The sequence below is a fragment of the Leuciscus leuciscus genome, assembly GCF_965113295.1.
Source record: "Leuciscus leuciscus genome assembly, chromosome: 15".
Classification (NCBI taxonomy): Eukaryota; Metazoa; Chordata; class Actinopteri; order Cypriniformes; family Leuciscidae; genus Leuciscus; species Leuciscus leuciscus.
Genome location: NC_138739.1, coordinates 5,576,304 through 5,591,945, shown reverse-complemented (window position 1 = coordinate 5,591,945; position 15,642 = coordinate 5,576,304). Strand labels below are relative to the sequence as shown.

At 36.2% G+C, this 15,642-nt stretch overlaps 1 protein-coding gene across 1 annotated transcript; it reads right to left on the bottom strand.

The window, feature by feature from the left end:
- Nucleotides 1-232: 232 nt before the first annotated feature.
- Nucleotides 233-14,582, bottom strand: cers4a (ceramide synthase 4a). The gene is made up of 11 exons (XM_082139231.1): nucleotides 14,449-14,582; nucleotides 13,265-13,444; nucleotides 10,447-10,564; nucleotides 9,399-9,517; nucleotides 9,257-9,314; nucleotides 8,024-8,074; nucleotides 7,052-7,144; nucleotides 6,839-6,967; nucleotides 1,130-1,236; nucleotides 849-1,005; nucleotides 233-732 (listed from the first exon to the last, which is right to left on the bottom strand). Coding segments are annotated over exons 1-11 (1,206 nt in total). The 5' UTR covers nucleotides 14,451-14,582; the 3' UTR covers nucleotides 233-540.
- Between the last annotated feature and the right edge of the window lie 1,060 nt (nucleotides 14,583-15,642).

Below are 15,642 nucleotides of genomic sequence, written 5' to 3'. Positions count from 1 at the left end.
TATCTTACAAAACAACAAGCCCCAGTAGTTCCTTGCAACAGTAGCAAAATCACAAAGACAATTGGATATTTCACCACTAGATGGCGCTCTAAGTCTTTTCTAAGTGGTCCACAAATGCCCATTTAGAAAAACAAGAGCCACTGCAGAAAGCTCACACTTTCACACAACTTAGAAGACTGAAATATCCATGTTTTGTTCTATTAAAAGTACTTAAAAAGAATGCCCCTAAAAATCTATTTATTTTACTGTTTAAGTTTTACACAACCATCACTTTGATTAATTCGACTGACTTTAATTAAACCAATTAAAGACAGCGCTTTGAACCCATATCAAATACAGTATACTCTAATGGTAATGTAATAATGCAAACAAGTAGAAGTATTTGTTCTATGCAATCAGTGCATTAGGTTTCTTCAAATCACACAACCAAAACATTGTCAATCTGAAATCAAAGTTAGACCTTGACAAACAAGATAAGCCAAGAGGAGTGGAGGGCATTTAATATGTTTAAACATAAAAAAAAATCATAAAGTAGCTTTACTATCTGGCTTTCGGCGTTCTGCTATTCATTTTTCGTCTTTGATTGGTTAAATTGTTCAAAACACAGTTATTGGCTAATGATGCCAATTTTGAGTTAAATGCACCGTTTTTCTGCTCCCTGCTGCACTCTTCTTCTCCAACTTCATCTTCATCAACCTCACTCTCTTCATCACTCCGTTCATCGCGTTCCACCTTAAAAACACGTTGACGTTTTTTATATGACTATTCCGAAACACTTAAAAAAATGTAAATGACTATTCTGTAACACTTAGAAAAAAAGTTAAAGAGATAGCAACTTTGATACTTACTTTGCCTAAAAAGACAAATTTGTGAACCATTCGAAGAATCAACCAAGCCCAGAAGATGTGCAGTGCTTGAAGAACCAGCAATAGGCCGTTTAAGAAATAATAACCAGAGTACGGAAGAAAGACGTCCAATGAATCCACCACAGCTGTATAGATAACTCTGAAAATGAAGTTTATAAGTAATGTTTTAAGCCATTTGGACATCTCATACTTGAGAAGAATGTATTCAAAATCAACGTTTCAAATGAAATGTGCCTTCATACGCGATGCGATGAAGTTATTACCTGCATGGGAAAACCACGAGGCGAGTTACCAGGAAAACCACAGCGAAAATGACAAACAGGGAATCGCACGTCTTCCTCCATCCAGCGTAATTGAACATTTTAGCAGACTGCAAATCAACAATTAAACAAAGATGAAACATTGGTTATTTATGCGAGCGATAAACTGATGGAAGTCAAGGTCGTTTATGTGCTTCATTCTTTTACTATTAAGGAAAATTAATTTTCATTAAGGGGAATTTGTGAATCTATAATGTATTTCCTGGTATTTATTTACCCCTGAAGCAAAAAGAACCTGAAACAACTTCTAAAATAAATCTGACAAGATCAAAACTATTTTTACAGTAAAAACTTATGCGATTAATATTGTGGCCATTTGAATTAACACAAGTCTGAATTAAGTGCCAATTGGAACCATAAAACTATTGTTTCAACTGTATCACTAATTCACTAACTGCCACTCACACCTAAGGCTAGCCTAGAAATCTAGACGCACCCTAGCGGCAGCAAAATGTATTTTGCTTCCAGGGTAGTCTAGCAACTCTCCATAGACTTTCAAGCTGCAAAAACCTAAATTGGGTCAGGCCAATCACGTCGCTTATAGAGTAGGCGGGGCAGGCTTAACATATGACGACAGAGTTGCGACGGTTACCTGGCTGCGACTTGAAAACAGAGAATGGCTGCTGCTGGAGAACAGTCTTTCGAATCGGCTTTGTCCGCGACGAAAAGAGCAAAGAACGGCACTTAAGTCATTCTTAAAAAAAGGAAGATGTGTTCGTCGTTTTGCCGGCCAGATATGGAAAAAGTTGAATCTATCAACTAACGTTAGCTCCGCTGTTGGGAAAACGCTCTGGTTGGTTGAAGCGCTGTCCTATTGCGTGCAGAGGGAATTTGAAAGACAGCCGTTTATCCCGCCCCTCGGATTGAGCCGTGTCTATGGTGAGTTTCCAGACCTAACATCTTGATGTAGGTCTGGCGTGCCACTCACACCTAAGGCAGTTATTGTAAATGAAATCGTCACAGATAATAGCATCGATGTACTTTGCCTTACTGAAACCTGGCTTAAACCAAATTATTATTTCGGTCTAAATGAGTCTACTCCATCAGGATACTGTTATTAGCATGAGCCCCGTCTGATTGGTCGTGGCGGCGGTGTTGCAACAATCTATAGAGATATTCTTAATGTTACCCAGAAAACAGGTGACAAGGCAAGGCAAGGCAAGGCAAGTTTATTTATATAGCACATTTCATACACAATGGCAATTCAAAGTGCTTTACATAGAAGAAATTAAAATAATGAAAAGAAATAAGAATAATTAAAACAGTTTAGAAAAATAAAATAAAATACAGTACTTTTAAAAAATAAAAAAGAATATTTATTATAGATCTTTCTTTCAAAGGATTCCCTTAAGACTTAAATCTTTCAACCTTCTTTTAACCTTCAATATTCTTACGACTTCCATCTATCAACTTTCCTTTAACTTTCTTTTCTCCCTCATTTACTCACACGTTCTTTTCACTTTCTTTAGCACTTTAGCACTGCGTTCACATTCTTTCTCAGACGAAAACTTTAATATCGTCATTTAAATACTGTTCTACTTTCAAACCCACATTAATCACTTTCACATTATCACCTTCTGAGTGGGCATTTACAGTTTCGGGCTAAATGCCCTGCTGACATAGGAGAAATTAAAATAATTAAAAGAAATAAGAATAATTAAAACAGTTTAGAAAAATAGAGTGTAAAATACAGTACAGTACAAACAGTCGGACGAACAGCGGCACAGTGCTCATTCAGTAAATGCACAGCTAAACAGAAGTGTTTTGAGTCTGGATTTGAATGTGACCACTGTAGGAGCACATCTGATCTCTTCTGGAAGCTGGTTCCAGCTGTGGCTGGCATAATAGCTAAAAGCAGACTCACCATGCTTAGAGTGAACCCTTGGTATTTCTAGCTGATATGATCCTAATGATCTGAGTGATCTGTTGGGTTTATATTCGGTGAGCATATCTGCAATGTATTGAGGTCCTAGGCCATTGAATGATTTATATACCAGTAATAATACTTTGAAATCAATCCTAAATCTAACTGGGAGCCAGTGTAAAGACCTGAGGACTGGTGTGATATGTTCATATTTTCTGGTTCTGCTCAGAATCCTAGCGGCAGCGTTCTGTATGAGCTGCAACTGTCTTATGGTCTTTTTGGGAAGGCCAGTGAGGAGTCCATTACAATAATCCACCCTGCTGGTGATGAAAGCATGCACAAGTTTCTCTAAGTCTTGTCTGGAAACAAAGCATCTAATTCTTGCAATATTTTTCAGATGATAGTATGCTGATTTAGTTATTGCTTTGACATGACTACTGAAACTAAGGTCTGACTCTAGTGTCACACCAAGATTCCTGACTTGATGTTTAGTTGTTTTACCCCTAGAGTGAAGGTATGTGTTCACTTTGAGAACTTCATCTTTGTTTCCAAACGCAATAACTTCAGTTTTGTCTTTGTTTAATTGAAGAAAGTTTTGACACATCCAACTGTTGACTTCGTCAATGCATCGGCACAGGGAGTCAATGGGGCTGTAATCGTTAGGCGATAGGGCTAAGTACAGCTGTGTGTCGTCTGCATAGCTGTGGTAAGCAATTTGGTTATTTCTCATTATTTGGCTCATTGGGAGCATATACAGGTTGAACAGGAGTGGCGCAAGAATTGAGCCTTGAGGGACTCCGCATGTCATGGATGTCCACTCAGACTTATGGTCTCCTATACTCACATAATAACCTCTCCCATCTAAGTATGACCTGAACCATTTTAGGACTATCCCAGAAATCTGACAAGTTTAATTCGTTTGAAGTACTTGTACTAAATGTTACGCTCTTAGATGTAAGAAAAAAAATCCCTATTATCTCTAGCCTTGGCTACCGTATATAGACCGCCAGTGCCTTACGCTGATTTCCTAAAAGAGTTTGCAGATTTTCTCTCCGATCTATTGGTCAACGTCGATAAAGCATTAATTGTTAGAGATTTTAACATACACGTAGATAATTCAAATGATGCGTTAGGGGCTGCGTTTACAGATTTATTAAACTCCTTTGGGGTCAAGCAAAACATCACTGGTCCCACTCATCGTCTAAATCATAAACTCGATTTAATTATATCATATGGAACCGATCCAACCGATATAGATATTATACCGCAAAGTGATGATGTCACTGACCATTACATGGTAACTTGCATATTACGTACTGCTGTAATCTGATCTGTCTCAGCTGCGGCCTGAACCCAAACAAACAGATGAACTAGAAGAACTAACTAGCACTATGAGCACCATTCTCTCTAGAACATTGGATATTGTTGCACCCATTAAATTAAAAAAGGTCAGAGAGAAAAATAAAGCACCATGGTATAACAATACTACGCATGTTCTAAAGAGAGAAACCCGTAATTTAGAGCGTAAATGGAAACAAACTAATTTAGAGGTCTTTAGAATCGCGTGGAAAGACAGTATGTCACGTTATAAAAAGGCCCTAAAAGCGGCCAGGGCTGAGCACCTCCGCAAACTAATAGAAAATAACCAAAATAATCCAAGGTTTTTATTTAACACCGTGGCTAGACTAACAAATAAACAGACGTCACCCGAACAAAATATCCCGTTACAGTTCAGTAGTAATGATTTCATGAACTTCTTCACTGAGAAAATAGAAAGCATCAGAATCACAATTGTAAACGTTCAATCTTCAATCGTGCCTTATAATTCAGCCTCAATTATCACCCCGCAAGCACAATTACAGTGCTTTACAACTATAGAACAAAAAGAGTTAAATAAACGTATCACTTCATCTAAAACAACAACATGTTTATTAGATCCTATACCAACTAAACTACTGAAATAAGTGTTACCTGTAGTGGAAGAGCCTCTCCTCAATATTATTAACTCGTCTTTATCTTTAGGTCATGTTCCAAGAACATTTAAACTGGCAGTTATAAAACCTCTCATTAAGAAACAACAATTAGATCATAATAACCTAGCAAATTATAGACCCATTTCAAATCTACCATTTATGTCTAAAATATTAGAAAAAGTGGTGTCCGCTCAACTGGGCTCTTTCTTGCAACAAAATGATATCTATGAAAAATTTCAGTCTGGATTCAGGCCGCACCATAGCACTGAAACAGCGCTCGTTAAAATCACAAATTATTTACTTTTAGCTTCTGACCAAGGCTGTATTTCAATACTAGTTTTACTTGATCTTAGTGCTGCGTTCAATACTATAGATCACACAATACTCTTAGATCGACTACAAAATTATACTGGTGTTCAAGGACAAGCATTAAGTTGGTTCAAATCATACCTATCTGACCGCTACCATTTTGTCTATTTAAATGGAGAAAAATCTATCATAACTCCAGTAAACTATGGAGTGCCGCAGGGATCTGTATTAGGCCCTCTGTTATTCTCAATATATATGATGCCACTTGGAAATATTATAAGGAAACATGGAATTAGTTTCCATTGTTATGCTGATGACACTCAAATATATATTTCATCACGGCCGGATGAAAACGCTAAATTATCCAAATTGACAGAGTGTGTTAAAGATATAAAAGATTGGATGACGCGCAATTTTCTTTTATTAAATCCAGACAAGACAGAGGTAATACTTATCGGTTCAAAAAACCGCCCACAAAACCTCGCACAATACAACTTTAACATCATAGGATGTCCTGTTACTTTATCCTCTACAGTAACATATATTTCATATGTTACAAAAACAGCCTTTTTCCACCTTAGAAACATTGCTAAGCTATGTAATATGCTATCAGTTTCTGATGCAGAAAAGTTAGTTCATGCATTCATGACCTCGAGACTGGATTACTGTAATGCTTTATTAGCTGGTTGTCCTGCATCCTCAATAAACAAGCTACAGTTAGTCCAAAATGCAGCTGTTAGAGTTCTTACGAGATCAAGAAAATATGATCATAACACCGATTTTATCATCACTACATTGGTTACCTATAAAATTCCGTATTAATTACAAGGTATTGCTATTGACTTATAAAGCCCTAAACGGCTTAGCTCCAGTCTATTTAACGGATCTTCTATCGCCCTATAATCCATCGCGCTCTTTAAGATCACTAAATTCTAGGCTTTTGGTCATACCTAGGATATCCAGAACCACCAAAGGAGGGAGATCTTTTTCACATTTAGCTCCAAAACTCTGGAATAGCCTTCCTGATACTGTTCGTTGCTCAGACTCGCTCTCCCAGTTTAAAACTAGATTAAAGACTCATCTCTTCAGCCAGGCATTCATATAATATTTTTAATCTTACAGTTAAATCAGGCCTCTAGCTCATAAATGCCAGAGGAGAACTGGCCCCCGACTGAGCCTGGGTTCTCCCAAGGTTTTTTTTTCTCCATTAGGTCACCTGATGGAGTTTTAGGACACCATTAGGTCACTTGATGGAGTTTTTCGGTTCCTTGCCACTGTTGCATTTGGCTTGCTCAGTTGGGGATATTTTGGGGATATTTGATTTAATTTTATCAATCAATAAATTCCACTAGAAACAAACCTTGTTGTATTATTTTAATTTAATACTGCGAAGCTGCTTTGATACAATCTGTATTGTGAAAAGCGCTATACAAATATACTTGACTTGACTTGACTAATGTATCCTAAGACTGAGAGCAGAGCAGCCAATCAAATTTAACGATTTACCTCCAGCAGGAAGTCCGAGGAGTCGTGGACGAGCATCACCAGGGTTCCCACTCGTACATAATTCGCACAGTACGAGAATGCGATGAGGAAAATGGTGGCGATGTGATGAATGATTTGCTCTTTGAAGTCCTACACAACCAGGAAATAAAACACAAAGCACAATTTATCAGTTATAAGATCCTTATAAGTTCATGTTGAAGGAGTCAAACTTACTTTGCGCTTTATGTCCACAGACACGCAGAGCAGAAGCGAGAGGTAGAAGGACAACTCCATGATGTAATACCAGTACTGAGCTTCTGCTACGGCCTACAGATCAAATCAGAAATAATATGACAATATGATCTGGAAAAGCACAACTATGAATTTTATTCCTCTTATTATGTTGGCTTAACATAATAAAAAATATGTCTATCTATCTCATCTATCTATCTCTCTATCTATGAATGTATGTATGAATCTATGTATCTATCTATGTATGTATGTATGAATCTATGTATCTATCTATGTATGTATGTACTATGTATCTATCTATGTATGTATGAATCTATGTATGTATCTATCTATGTATGTATGTATCTATGTATCTATCTATGTATGTATGATTCTATGTATCTATCTATGTATGTATGAATCTATCTATCTATCTATCTATCTATGAATCTATCTATCTATGGATCTATCTTTCTATCTACCATCAATGTATGTATGTATGTATGTATGTATGTATCTTTCTTTCTGGCCTTAAAACCTACTTTTTAAATCTATTTCGAACATAAAACAATTTTAGAATTAAAAGATTTAAACCTTTAAACTTAAAATTTTAACTACTTAAATTTTTCGCCGCCTTTATTAAGCCAACGTCAAAGTTTGTCTTGACAAAAAAAAACATTTTTTATTTAGTTTTAGATTAACACCAATATTCAAACAAGTGAAAGGTTGATTTTGCAAGTTAACAGAAACATTTTATCCTTAATTTCTGAAAACAAAAGATTTTTATTTTCATTAAGGAGATAAACATATTTCTGGCTATGAATCATGACTGTTTTGATGGTATCGTAGGGTGCGGCGCTGACTAGTTCCTCAGATTTCTGCCTAATCTCCTACAAAGGAGCTCTACAGAGTGAATAAAGTTCCTGGGATTGTTCACAGGAAGCGAGTGTGTGTTGAGAGGCGTTTGTTACGGACCTGTCTTGGGTATCCGTTCCAGCATTCCCGATGATCCCAAAACCATGGGGTCTGAAGAACATAATTTGACAAAAATTATTAAATGAGAATGTGCAAAAGCTAAGTTTTGATTACAAAAACACTTCTTTTTTACTTTGGAGTAAACATGCACCAATTTATTATTCATAAAAGGACCACCAATTTAGAGATTATTAAGAAATATTTTTTATTTATTTATTAATTTTACTACATTTTTTATATAGATAGATAGATAGTTATCTCTAGAAATATTTAACTTTAAATAAAATAAATATTTAAACAAAAAAAAAATCTTAACTTCTTTACTTTCTTCACTTTCTCAAGGCAAGACATCACAAGTGAACAGGGTAAACATTTGAACTATTAGATACAACCATACTTTCCCCAGTTTATTAATTTATTATTTATTTTAATACAAGATTTTATTTTATATATTTAAATATGCAAATTACGCATGATCTAATTCAATATGGACTAATTTGCATACATTTCCAGAACATTAATCTAAACACTGGATAAAGCCAGGTTCAAAAATATTGTTTGATTTTGTTGACATGTTAGAGTTAAAGGTTTTTACAGAAGAGATTCTGGATTTCTCTTTTTATCTGTCCAGAAATCAGAAAATACTGTCAACAGCCAGAAAAAATACATTTTCTCCATATTTTTTGGAGTTAAATGTTATATAAATCAGGTGAACTATACCGTATCAACAAACCCCTCAGTAAAAACCTTCAGAATATAGAAGGGATTAAAACTGTAAGGTTTGGTGTGTATAAGTGCTACTGAAGTGGAGAAAAAAACTCATTTTGAGAGAACGGCCTTTATGTATTGTAACTGAAATCTACAGACGCAAATAGATCCATTGCAGTAATATAAAAACTTTTTTGTATTTGGGATGTTTTCTTTCCATAAGTCTAAAAGAAGACAACTTATGGAAGCAAAATAGTGCAAGTAGTGTCTTAATTTAAAGAAATCATTTTTCATGATAACAAAAAATTACTTCAAAATTATTTCACAAATGGTGGGAAAAATTCCTGAAAGTGTAGAAAAATGTTTTCAAATGAAATGCTAAAAATAAAAACATTTTCTGAAATTGTCAGACACATCTCGATATTTCATTATATTAACTTGCAAAGGTGATCATGAAGGGTTCGATTCTGAGGAAAGAATTGGTAAGATGCTTTAGAAAGATAGTATCTCATTGGAGAAACTCACATTAATCAGGGAGATGAGACCAGCTGAGAACGCAATGAGATAAAAGACAAACCTCCACCTGAGAAACCAGACAGAAATCAAATGCAAACCAGTCACAAATTATGATGTGGCCTCATTTTAGGCAGAAAATCTGTGAACGTACGAAGCTTCGCAGAACTTCCTGGTGTTGCTGGGTCTGTCCTGGTTCCGGCGCTGACGCAGCCAGGTCTGGATTTGGCGCTGAGTGAGTCCGCAGTGCTTTTCCAGAACCACCAAATCATTCTGAAGAAAAACACACAGACACTGTCAAACTAAAAGGGCCTTTCCCCAAACCGTGCTCTTTTTTTACCCTAAAATTAGAGGAAATATTAAAAGAAATATATTTTAAAATTGTATCCATTATTACACTGAGACTCATTATATTATCACTACTATAATATATATATATATTTTATATATATATATCTGAGACCCAGATATATATATATATATATATCACACAAGTTTTTGCTTAAATGAAAAATTAATCCAAAGATAAAATGAATGCAAACTAATGCTAAAATGAAATACAACAGACATTTATTAATCTGTCTGATTGAATAATTATTAAAATGTAATGATTTTCAATGTTTTTAATAACTATTTAGTGTATTTAATGATTTATTTAAATATTTAATGACTAAATTTATTTTATTTTATTATATATATATATATATATACTGATATACATTATTTACTAGAAAATATAATAGAATTTAATAACTATCTAAGATTAATATACTATACTATAATTATCTTAGATTATTAATTATCTTATTATACATGCTTTATAATCATTAACAATGACTAAAAAGTTATTTATATATTTTTTTATAAATTATTAATATTTTATAAATGTTTAATATTACATTCTTATATGTTTTGCTGCTTTCAAAAATACATGGAATGGAATTCCAGAATGCATTGCAACACAAATACAACAAAAAATAACCAAAGTTGATTTATTTATTTTTTACCGAAAAATATTGATAAAACAGTTATATTTAATAAAAAATGCATAACTGTACCCAATATTTGTGTGCAACATATTTTTATACTCGTCATCAGCTGCCTATGTAAGGTGTAACAGTGCCATCAGAGCCTCTGATGTTGATAAACAGAATTCGATATCTCACTCTTGGCACACACAGGTGCACACGTGACTCACTAACCTGTGACGGCTGCTTCTTCTTCTGCAGGTAAAACGCCTCCAGCTTCGGGACAGGCGTGACATGAACCCAAACCCTGTCACGGACTCCCAACCATCGGCTGAGCGGCAACGCCACAACCCTACGGGACACACACAGTGGCTTTTGTTAAGAGAGTGACGGGGTTCACAGCAAATGCAAAAGATACATTTTTGACAGCTGATGCTGTCCGTAACTCAAGATCTTTACTCAAACGCAAGATGGTGGAGACCCAGATGTTGGGGACCATCTGATAATTAAAGATCAAGATTTAGTTTCAGGAGGACGTAAGAAACAGCTGTAACCTGGAGAGAGTCGCATCCTTTCTACAGGTCTACGCTTGAGCCGCTCATCCAGACAAACTGGGGAAAAAAACTTGACAACTCTATAATAATGGTGAATGTAACTGTCAAGGGCGAGTCCTTCACCTCATAACCAAAGGAAATCAATAAAAAATTTAATTTAGCATATTTTGTTCAATTTAATTTTGTTTAGACAAGCAACATTTTTGTTGATTTGCATAATGCTTGTTAGCCGAAACTCCACAGCGAAACTCATTGGTCCAAAATATTGCTTCTTATATGCATTTAACATGAAATATCTTCTGATTGGTTGGCATTGTTTTCACATTGCACAACAGTTTTGCGTCAATGGTTAAAAAATTTATATTATTAAAAACTAGAATGTACATTTCCTGAAGAAAATGTGAGTGGTGCTTGCAGTGGCAAAACTCGCCACTCGGTTGCTAGGATAGTTGCTACAATGTTGTACATGATTGCATACGAGCCAATAACCATGTCTGTACGATGTTGTGGAGCTGAAATATGGCTTCTATATGTTGCAATATGTTTGCTAGGTGGATCTAAACGGTTGCTAGGGTGTGAATACACAGTTACCATGGTGATCTTTACAGTCTGTTTCCCAACCGAAACAAATGAGCCAACCCCCATCTCTATATGATGGTCTGATGCAGAGATATAGGTCTTGCTAAACGGTTGCTAGGGTACTCTGTTTGGTTGCTAGGGAGTGGCTTGGGAGCTGCCAATGATGAATCCCCAAAGGCTACTTGTCAGTATGAATGATATAAACCAACTCCCATTCGTCTGTGACATTGAGAATGGAAGATATCCCTCTTTGGATTTTGGTTGCTAAGGTGCTCGACAATGGTTGCTAGGGCGGAGTTTGGAAGAGTTGAGGTGATTTATGATTGGCTGATATATTATTATGGACAGTACTGTTTTATAATGATTGTATAATAATATTTTTTTGCATTACTTTAAAGACCCACTCCGATGAAAATCATGTTTTTCTAGGTGTTAACATGTTCTTGTGGCATTTTTCTTATGCTAGAGGACATATCTTGAGAAAAATAAGCTCAAAGTTGTATTTCTGAGTATTTCTGCATTCAAATGGCTGTGAATCAGTAGCAGACGCTAAAATGCCGGCTAAAATAGACTGGAGTTGTGACGTAGTAACTCCACTGGGCGGGGCCCGCCCCGTCCGGTCAGGTTCAGGAGTAGAGAGAAGACGATGGTGGATCAATACCAATGTGCGGTAGCGGGTTGCAATGCTAAGAGGAGAGATATTGGTATTAGCTTTCATGCTTTACCAAAACATGTTGCTGTGAGAGATGAATGGATTACGTTCCAGGGTTCCAGACTGCGACCATTTTTTGAGAATGTGCGAGTTAAAATTTTATGTGGTCGCATTTGTGCGAGTGCATGGTCATGTACTACTCAGTTAAATTCACGCATGAATTTTCCTGCATTGAACTTGTTTTAGCGCCCGCCAAAGTGATTTTTTGTCCCGCCAAAGTCTTATTTGATCGGTGAGTAATGTAGATGAACTGCTGCGCTTGTGACAGGACATGTTTATAACTGAAAGAACGAGCAGAGAGAGAGACCCGGACGCGCGCGCGCGCACTCTCTTTCTTCGGAGCCAGGCGAAAATGTAAACAAGACCTCACCGTCTCCAAACTAAGCGCTGTCTTGCTCTCTCTCCCTCGCACATATTAATCAAAATAAATCGACACGGTGGTAAAAGGTCGGAAGACCAAAGTTTCGTGTGGAGCATTCGGAGATTTTTTTTTCTTTTTCTGAATTGCCGCTGGGTGTGAATTGTGCTTAAAAAGTTGCCTTATCTTCTCTGAAAAGCGTTCCGGACATTCAGCTGACATAAAACAACACTTTAATTAAACGAAAAAAACTATCCAGTGATGAAATGTTTTCTGTGTTGACAGAAAGAAAGAAAGACAGAAAGAGGCTGTTGCTGCCTATGTATCTCGCTTCAGCCAACGGCTCCGCCCACAACGCAGAGGCGAATTGCTAATGAGCTACTGCCGCTCTGCTGAAGCGAAGTCCCAGAAAACGGCACAGGTTTTGTGATTTTGGCTAAAAACGGCATAATCATCATTTAAAGACCACTGAGAATGTATAAAAATAAATCAAAATATGATCGGAGTATTGGGTGGGAAATATGCTTAATTCTCATTAACAATAGATAGATAAATAAATAATGTGTATTTATGAAGGACCAATCAGAGTTTGTGCCTACTTAGATAATGCTCTGCATTAATGTAACTGTTGAATGACGAGCGGTAAGGCAAAGATTAGTTTAACAACTTATATCTTTACTGGTGGAGATGCAGGTGTTCAACATGCAAACATTAAATTAATCACCGTAACACATACTTGCGCATGCGTAGAAGCAAGCTTTAATTTAAAGCTACAGAGCACTATGTTCTACAGTAATGTAATAAATTTAAACATAATTCATTCAATGAAGACATGATATTGATGTCGACCTTTCAAAAACAAAGCGCAGGGCGATGAAACCCAGGGCCAAGGGCAGGCAGATGAGCAGGTCACGGGGTACGGGATGCCGACCTCCGTCTGATGTCCCGTCTGCGATATCTTTCCATGTGACGCCAGGAGGAAGCCAGAAGTCCTGCCGCCAAATCCACTGGTTTACAAGTTCCTCAACCCTATAGACACAGTATAAGGAGAAAGTCATAAAAGGCTGCTAACTTATTACAGCAGATAAACCATCTGCCGATGACACAGATAATTCAATCAGCAGTAGCTGGAACAATATAATTCACAAACTCTATATAATAATTAATAATGGCGGAATTGTTTTTTTTTAATGAACTACTGCTTTAAAATGTAAATTTTGAGCGGTTGCTATGTGTTGAATGCATAACTCCGACAGCTGAGTTTAAATAAAATAGATAAAATATATAATATAACGAGAAACATATTTTCTACTTTCATTTTAGCCCCGCGAAGGGTTAAACGGCCTTCATGACGTCATGACTGCACAGCGATTAGTCGATAATAGTTTTCAGGAGTATTTAAAACAAATCAGACTAAATCGCAATAAACTATGCCACATATTAGTCGTAAAAAATTTAAATCATCTGGGATATAAATAAAAATAAAACCATAATTATTTGCGATTTCTTATTGTAATATTAATAAGAAATGCAAAACAAAAAAAAGTCTGCACTCTAAAAATCTTTTATTATAGACAGGAGATAAAGTTGACAAAAGTTTCGGGTCTTTGCCTTCGTCAGTGTCATATTATAAGACAATAATTAAGAACGTTCAGTTGTTGAAAAGAAAACAATATAAGGTGAAAGTCATAAAAGGATGCTCACTTATTACAGCAGATAAAACATCTACCGATGACAGATAATTCAGTCAGCAGTAGCCGGTAGGCTACAATATCAGCCTAATATACTTCTTTATATTAAAAAAATTATAATAATGACAGAATAGTCTTTTTTAATTTTTTATGAACTATACTGCTTTAAAAATTCATTGTAAGCAGTTGCAGTGATGAATGAATCACTCTGACAGTTGAGTTTAAATAAATTAGATCAAATATATAATATACGTTTTTATAAAGACAACAACGAGCATGTTAGTAATTTACATCTACGCGATTATTATAATTAAAAAAAAGTAATTTACTACAGTAGCCTACATGCTTCAATGATGATGTGATGATTTCGGTTAAAGCAGGACACAGGCCTCTTCAAGCGTCTTTATACGTTTTATTATTATTATTATCAATCCAGTTATTCGATAACAGCATCCATCATCATGATCGCTCTACATCGAAATAAAAACAATCCCTCGCGCAGAATTCCGGCGAATTCGTAGAAATGCGCGCGACCGTGTCGACGACATCAACTCTCATCCACCACATCGACCTCTGCTTTTTAGTCTTTTAGGAGCTTCCACGAATAAAACTGGTCCTGCATTCATGAAATTATCCCAGAGTCGCGAGAATCCATGAAAACGCCAGAGAAACGGGAGATTTCAGCAGTAGAAGCAGCATCTCCTCCGTCTTTCTCTCCATCAGGGAGGAAAGGAAACATCATGCTGAGTGCTGACTGTAAGGTGCTTTGCTTTCCACTAACACCAGTATAGACGCCCCCTATCGACCATTATAGATGAACATACAACACTATCTATCTTTGTACGTGTGTTGACTGACTGCGAGAATTTTCTAAAGATCGGGATTTCTAAAAGCAGGATCTGGTTTTGCTGAAATCAAAAGTCTCAATGGCACATATTTTTTCCCTTTTCCTGTTTAGTGTTTCTGCCAAGAAAATGACTGACAGGAGTTTAGAAGCTCTGCCAACTCACAGTGTCAATTAAGAGAGGAATGTCCGTCAGTCCTGTCTGTCTCGCTCCTTACAATCCATCTACTGTCAGTTTTCATATCAGAGGGGATTTCAAAAGGAGGAAACAACATGTTTATTAATTGTTGAAAACATCTCTTAAGCATATTGTCAACAGCACACACTCCATCTTTCTGAAAACATAGGTTTGCACAGGTCATTTGTTCCATCTAATGACAGTCCTGTAAAGTGCATTGCGTATGCTTTATTTGGCTTTTAATATGCATGTTTTCCCAGACTGCAGAGCATTAACACGTGGCTAAAAGCCAATGTAAACATCAAAAATATTAAGGACGGCCTTAATGTTGTACATATGGATTCACTGTTTCCATAATGCCAGCCGAATTTGGCTTCAAATGTAATTTATAAATGTAATTTAAATATAAACCAGCCAACCTCTCTAGCAACTGACTTTAGCAACCAGCCAAAACACTCTAGAAACTGCCTAACAACCAACCAAAAAACACTCTAGCAACTGCCTAACAACCAGC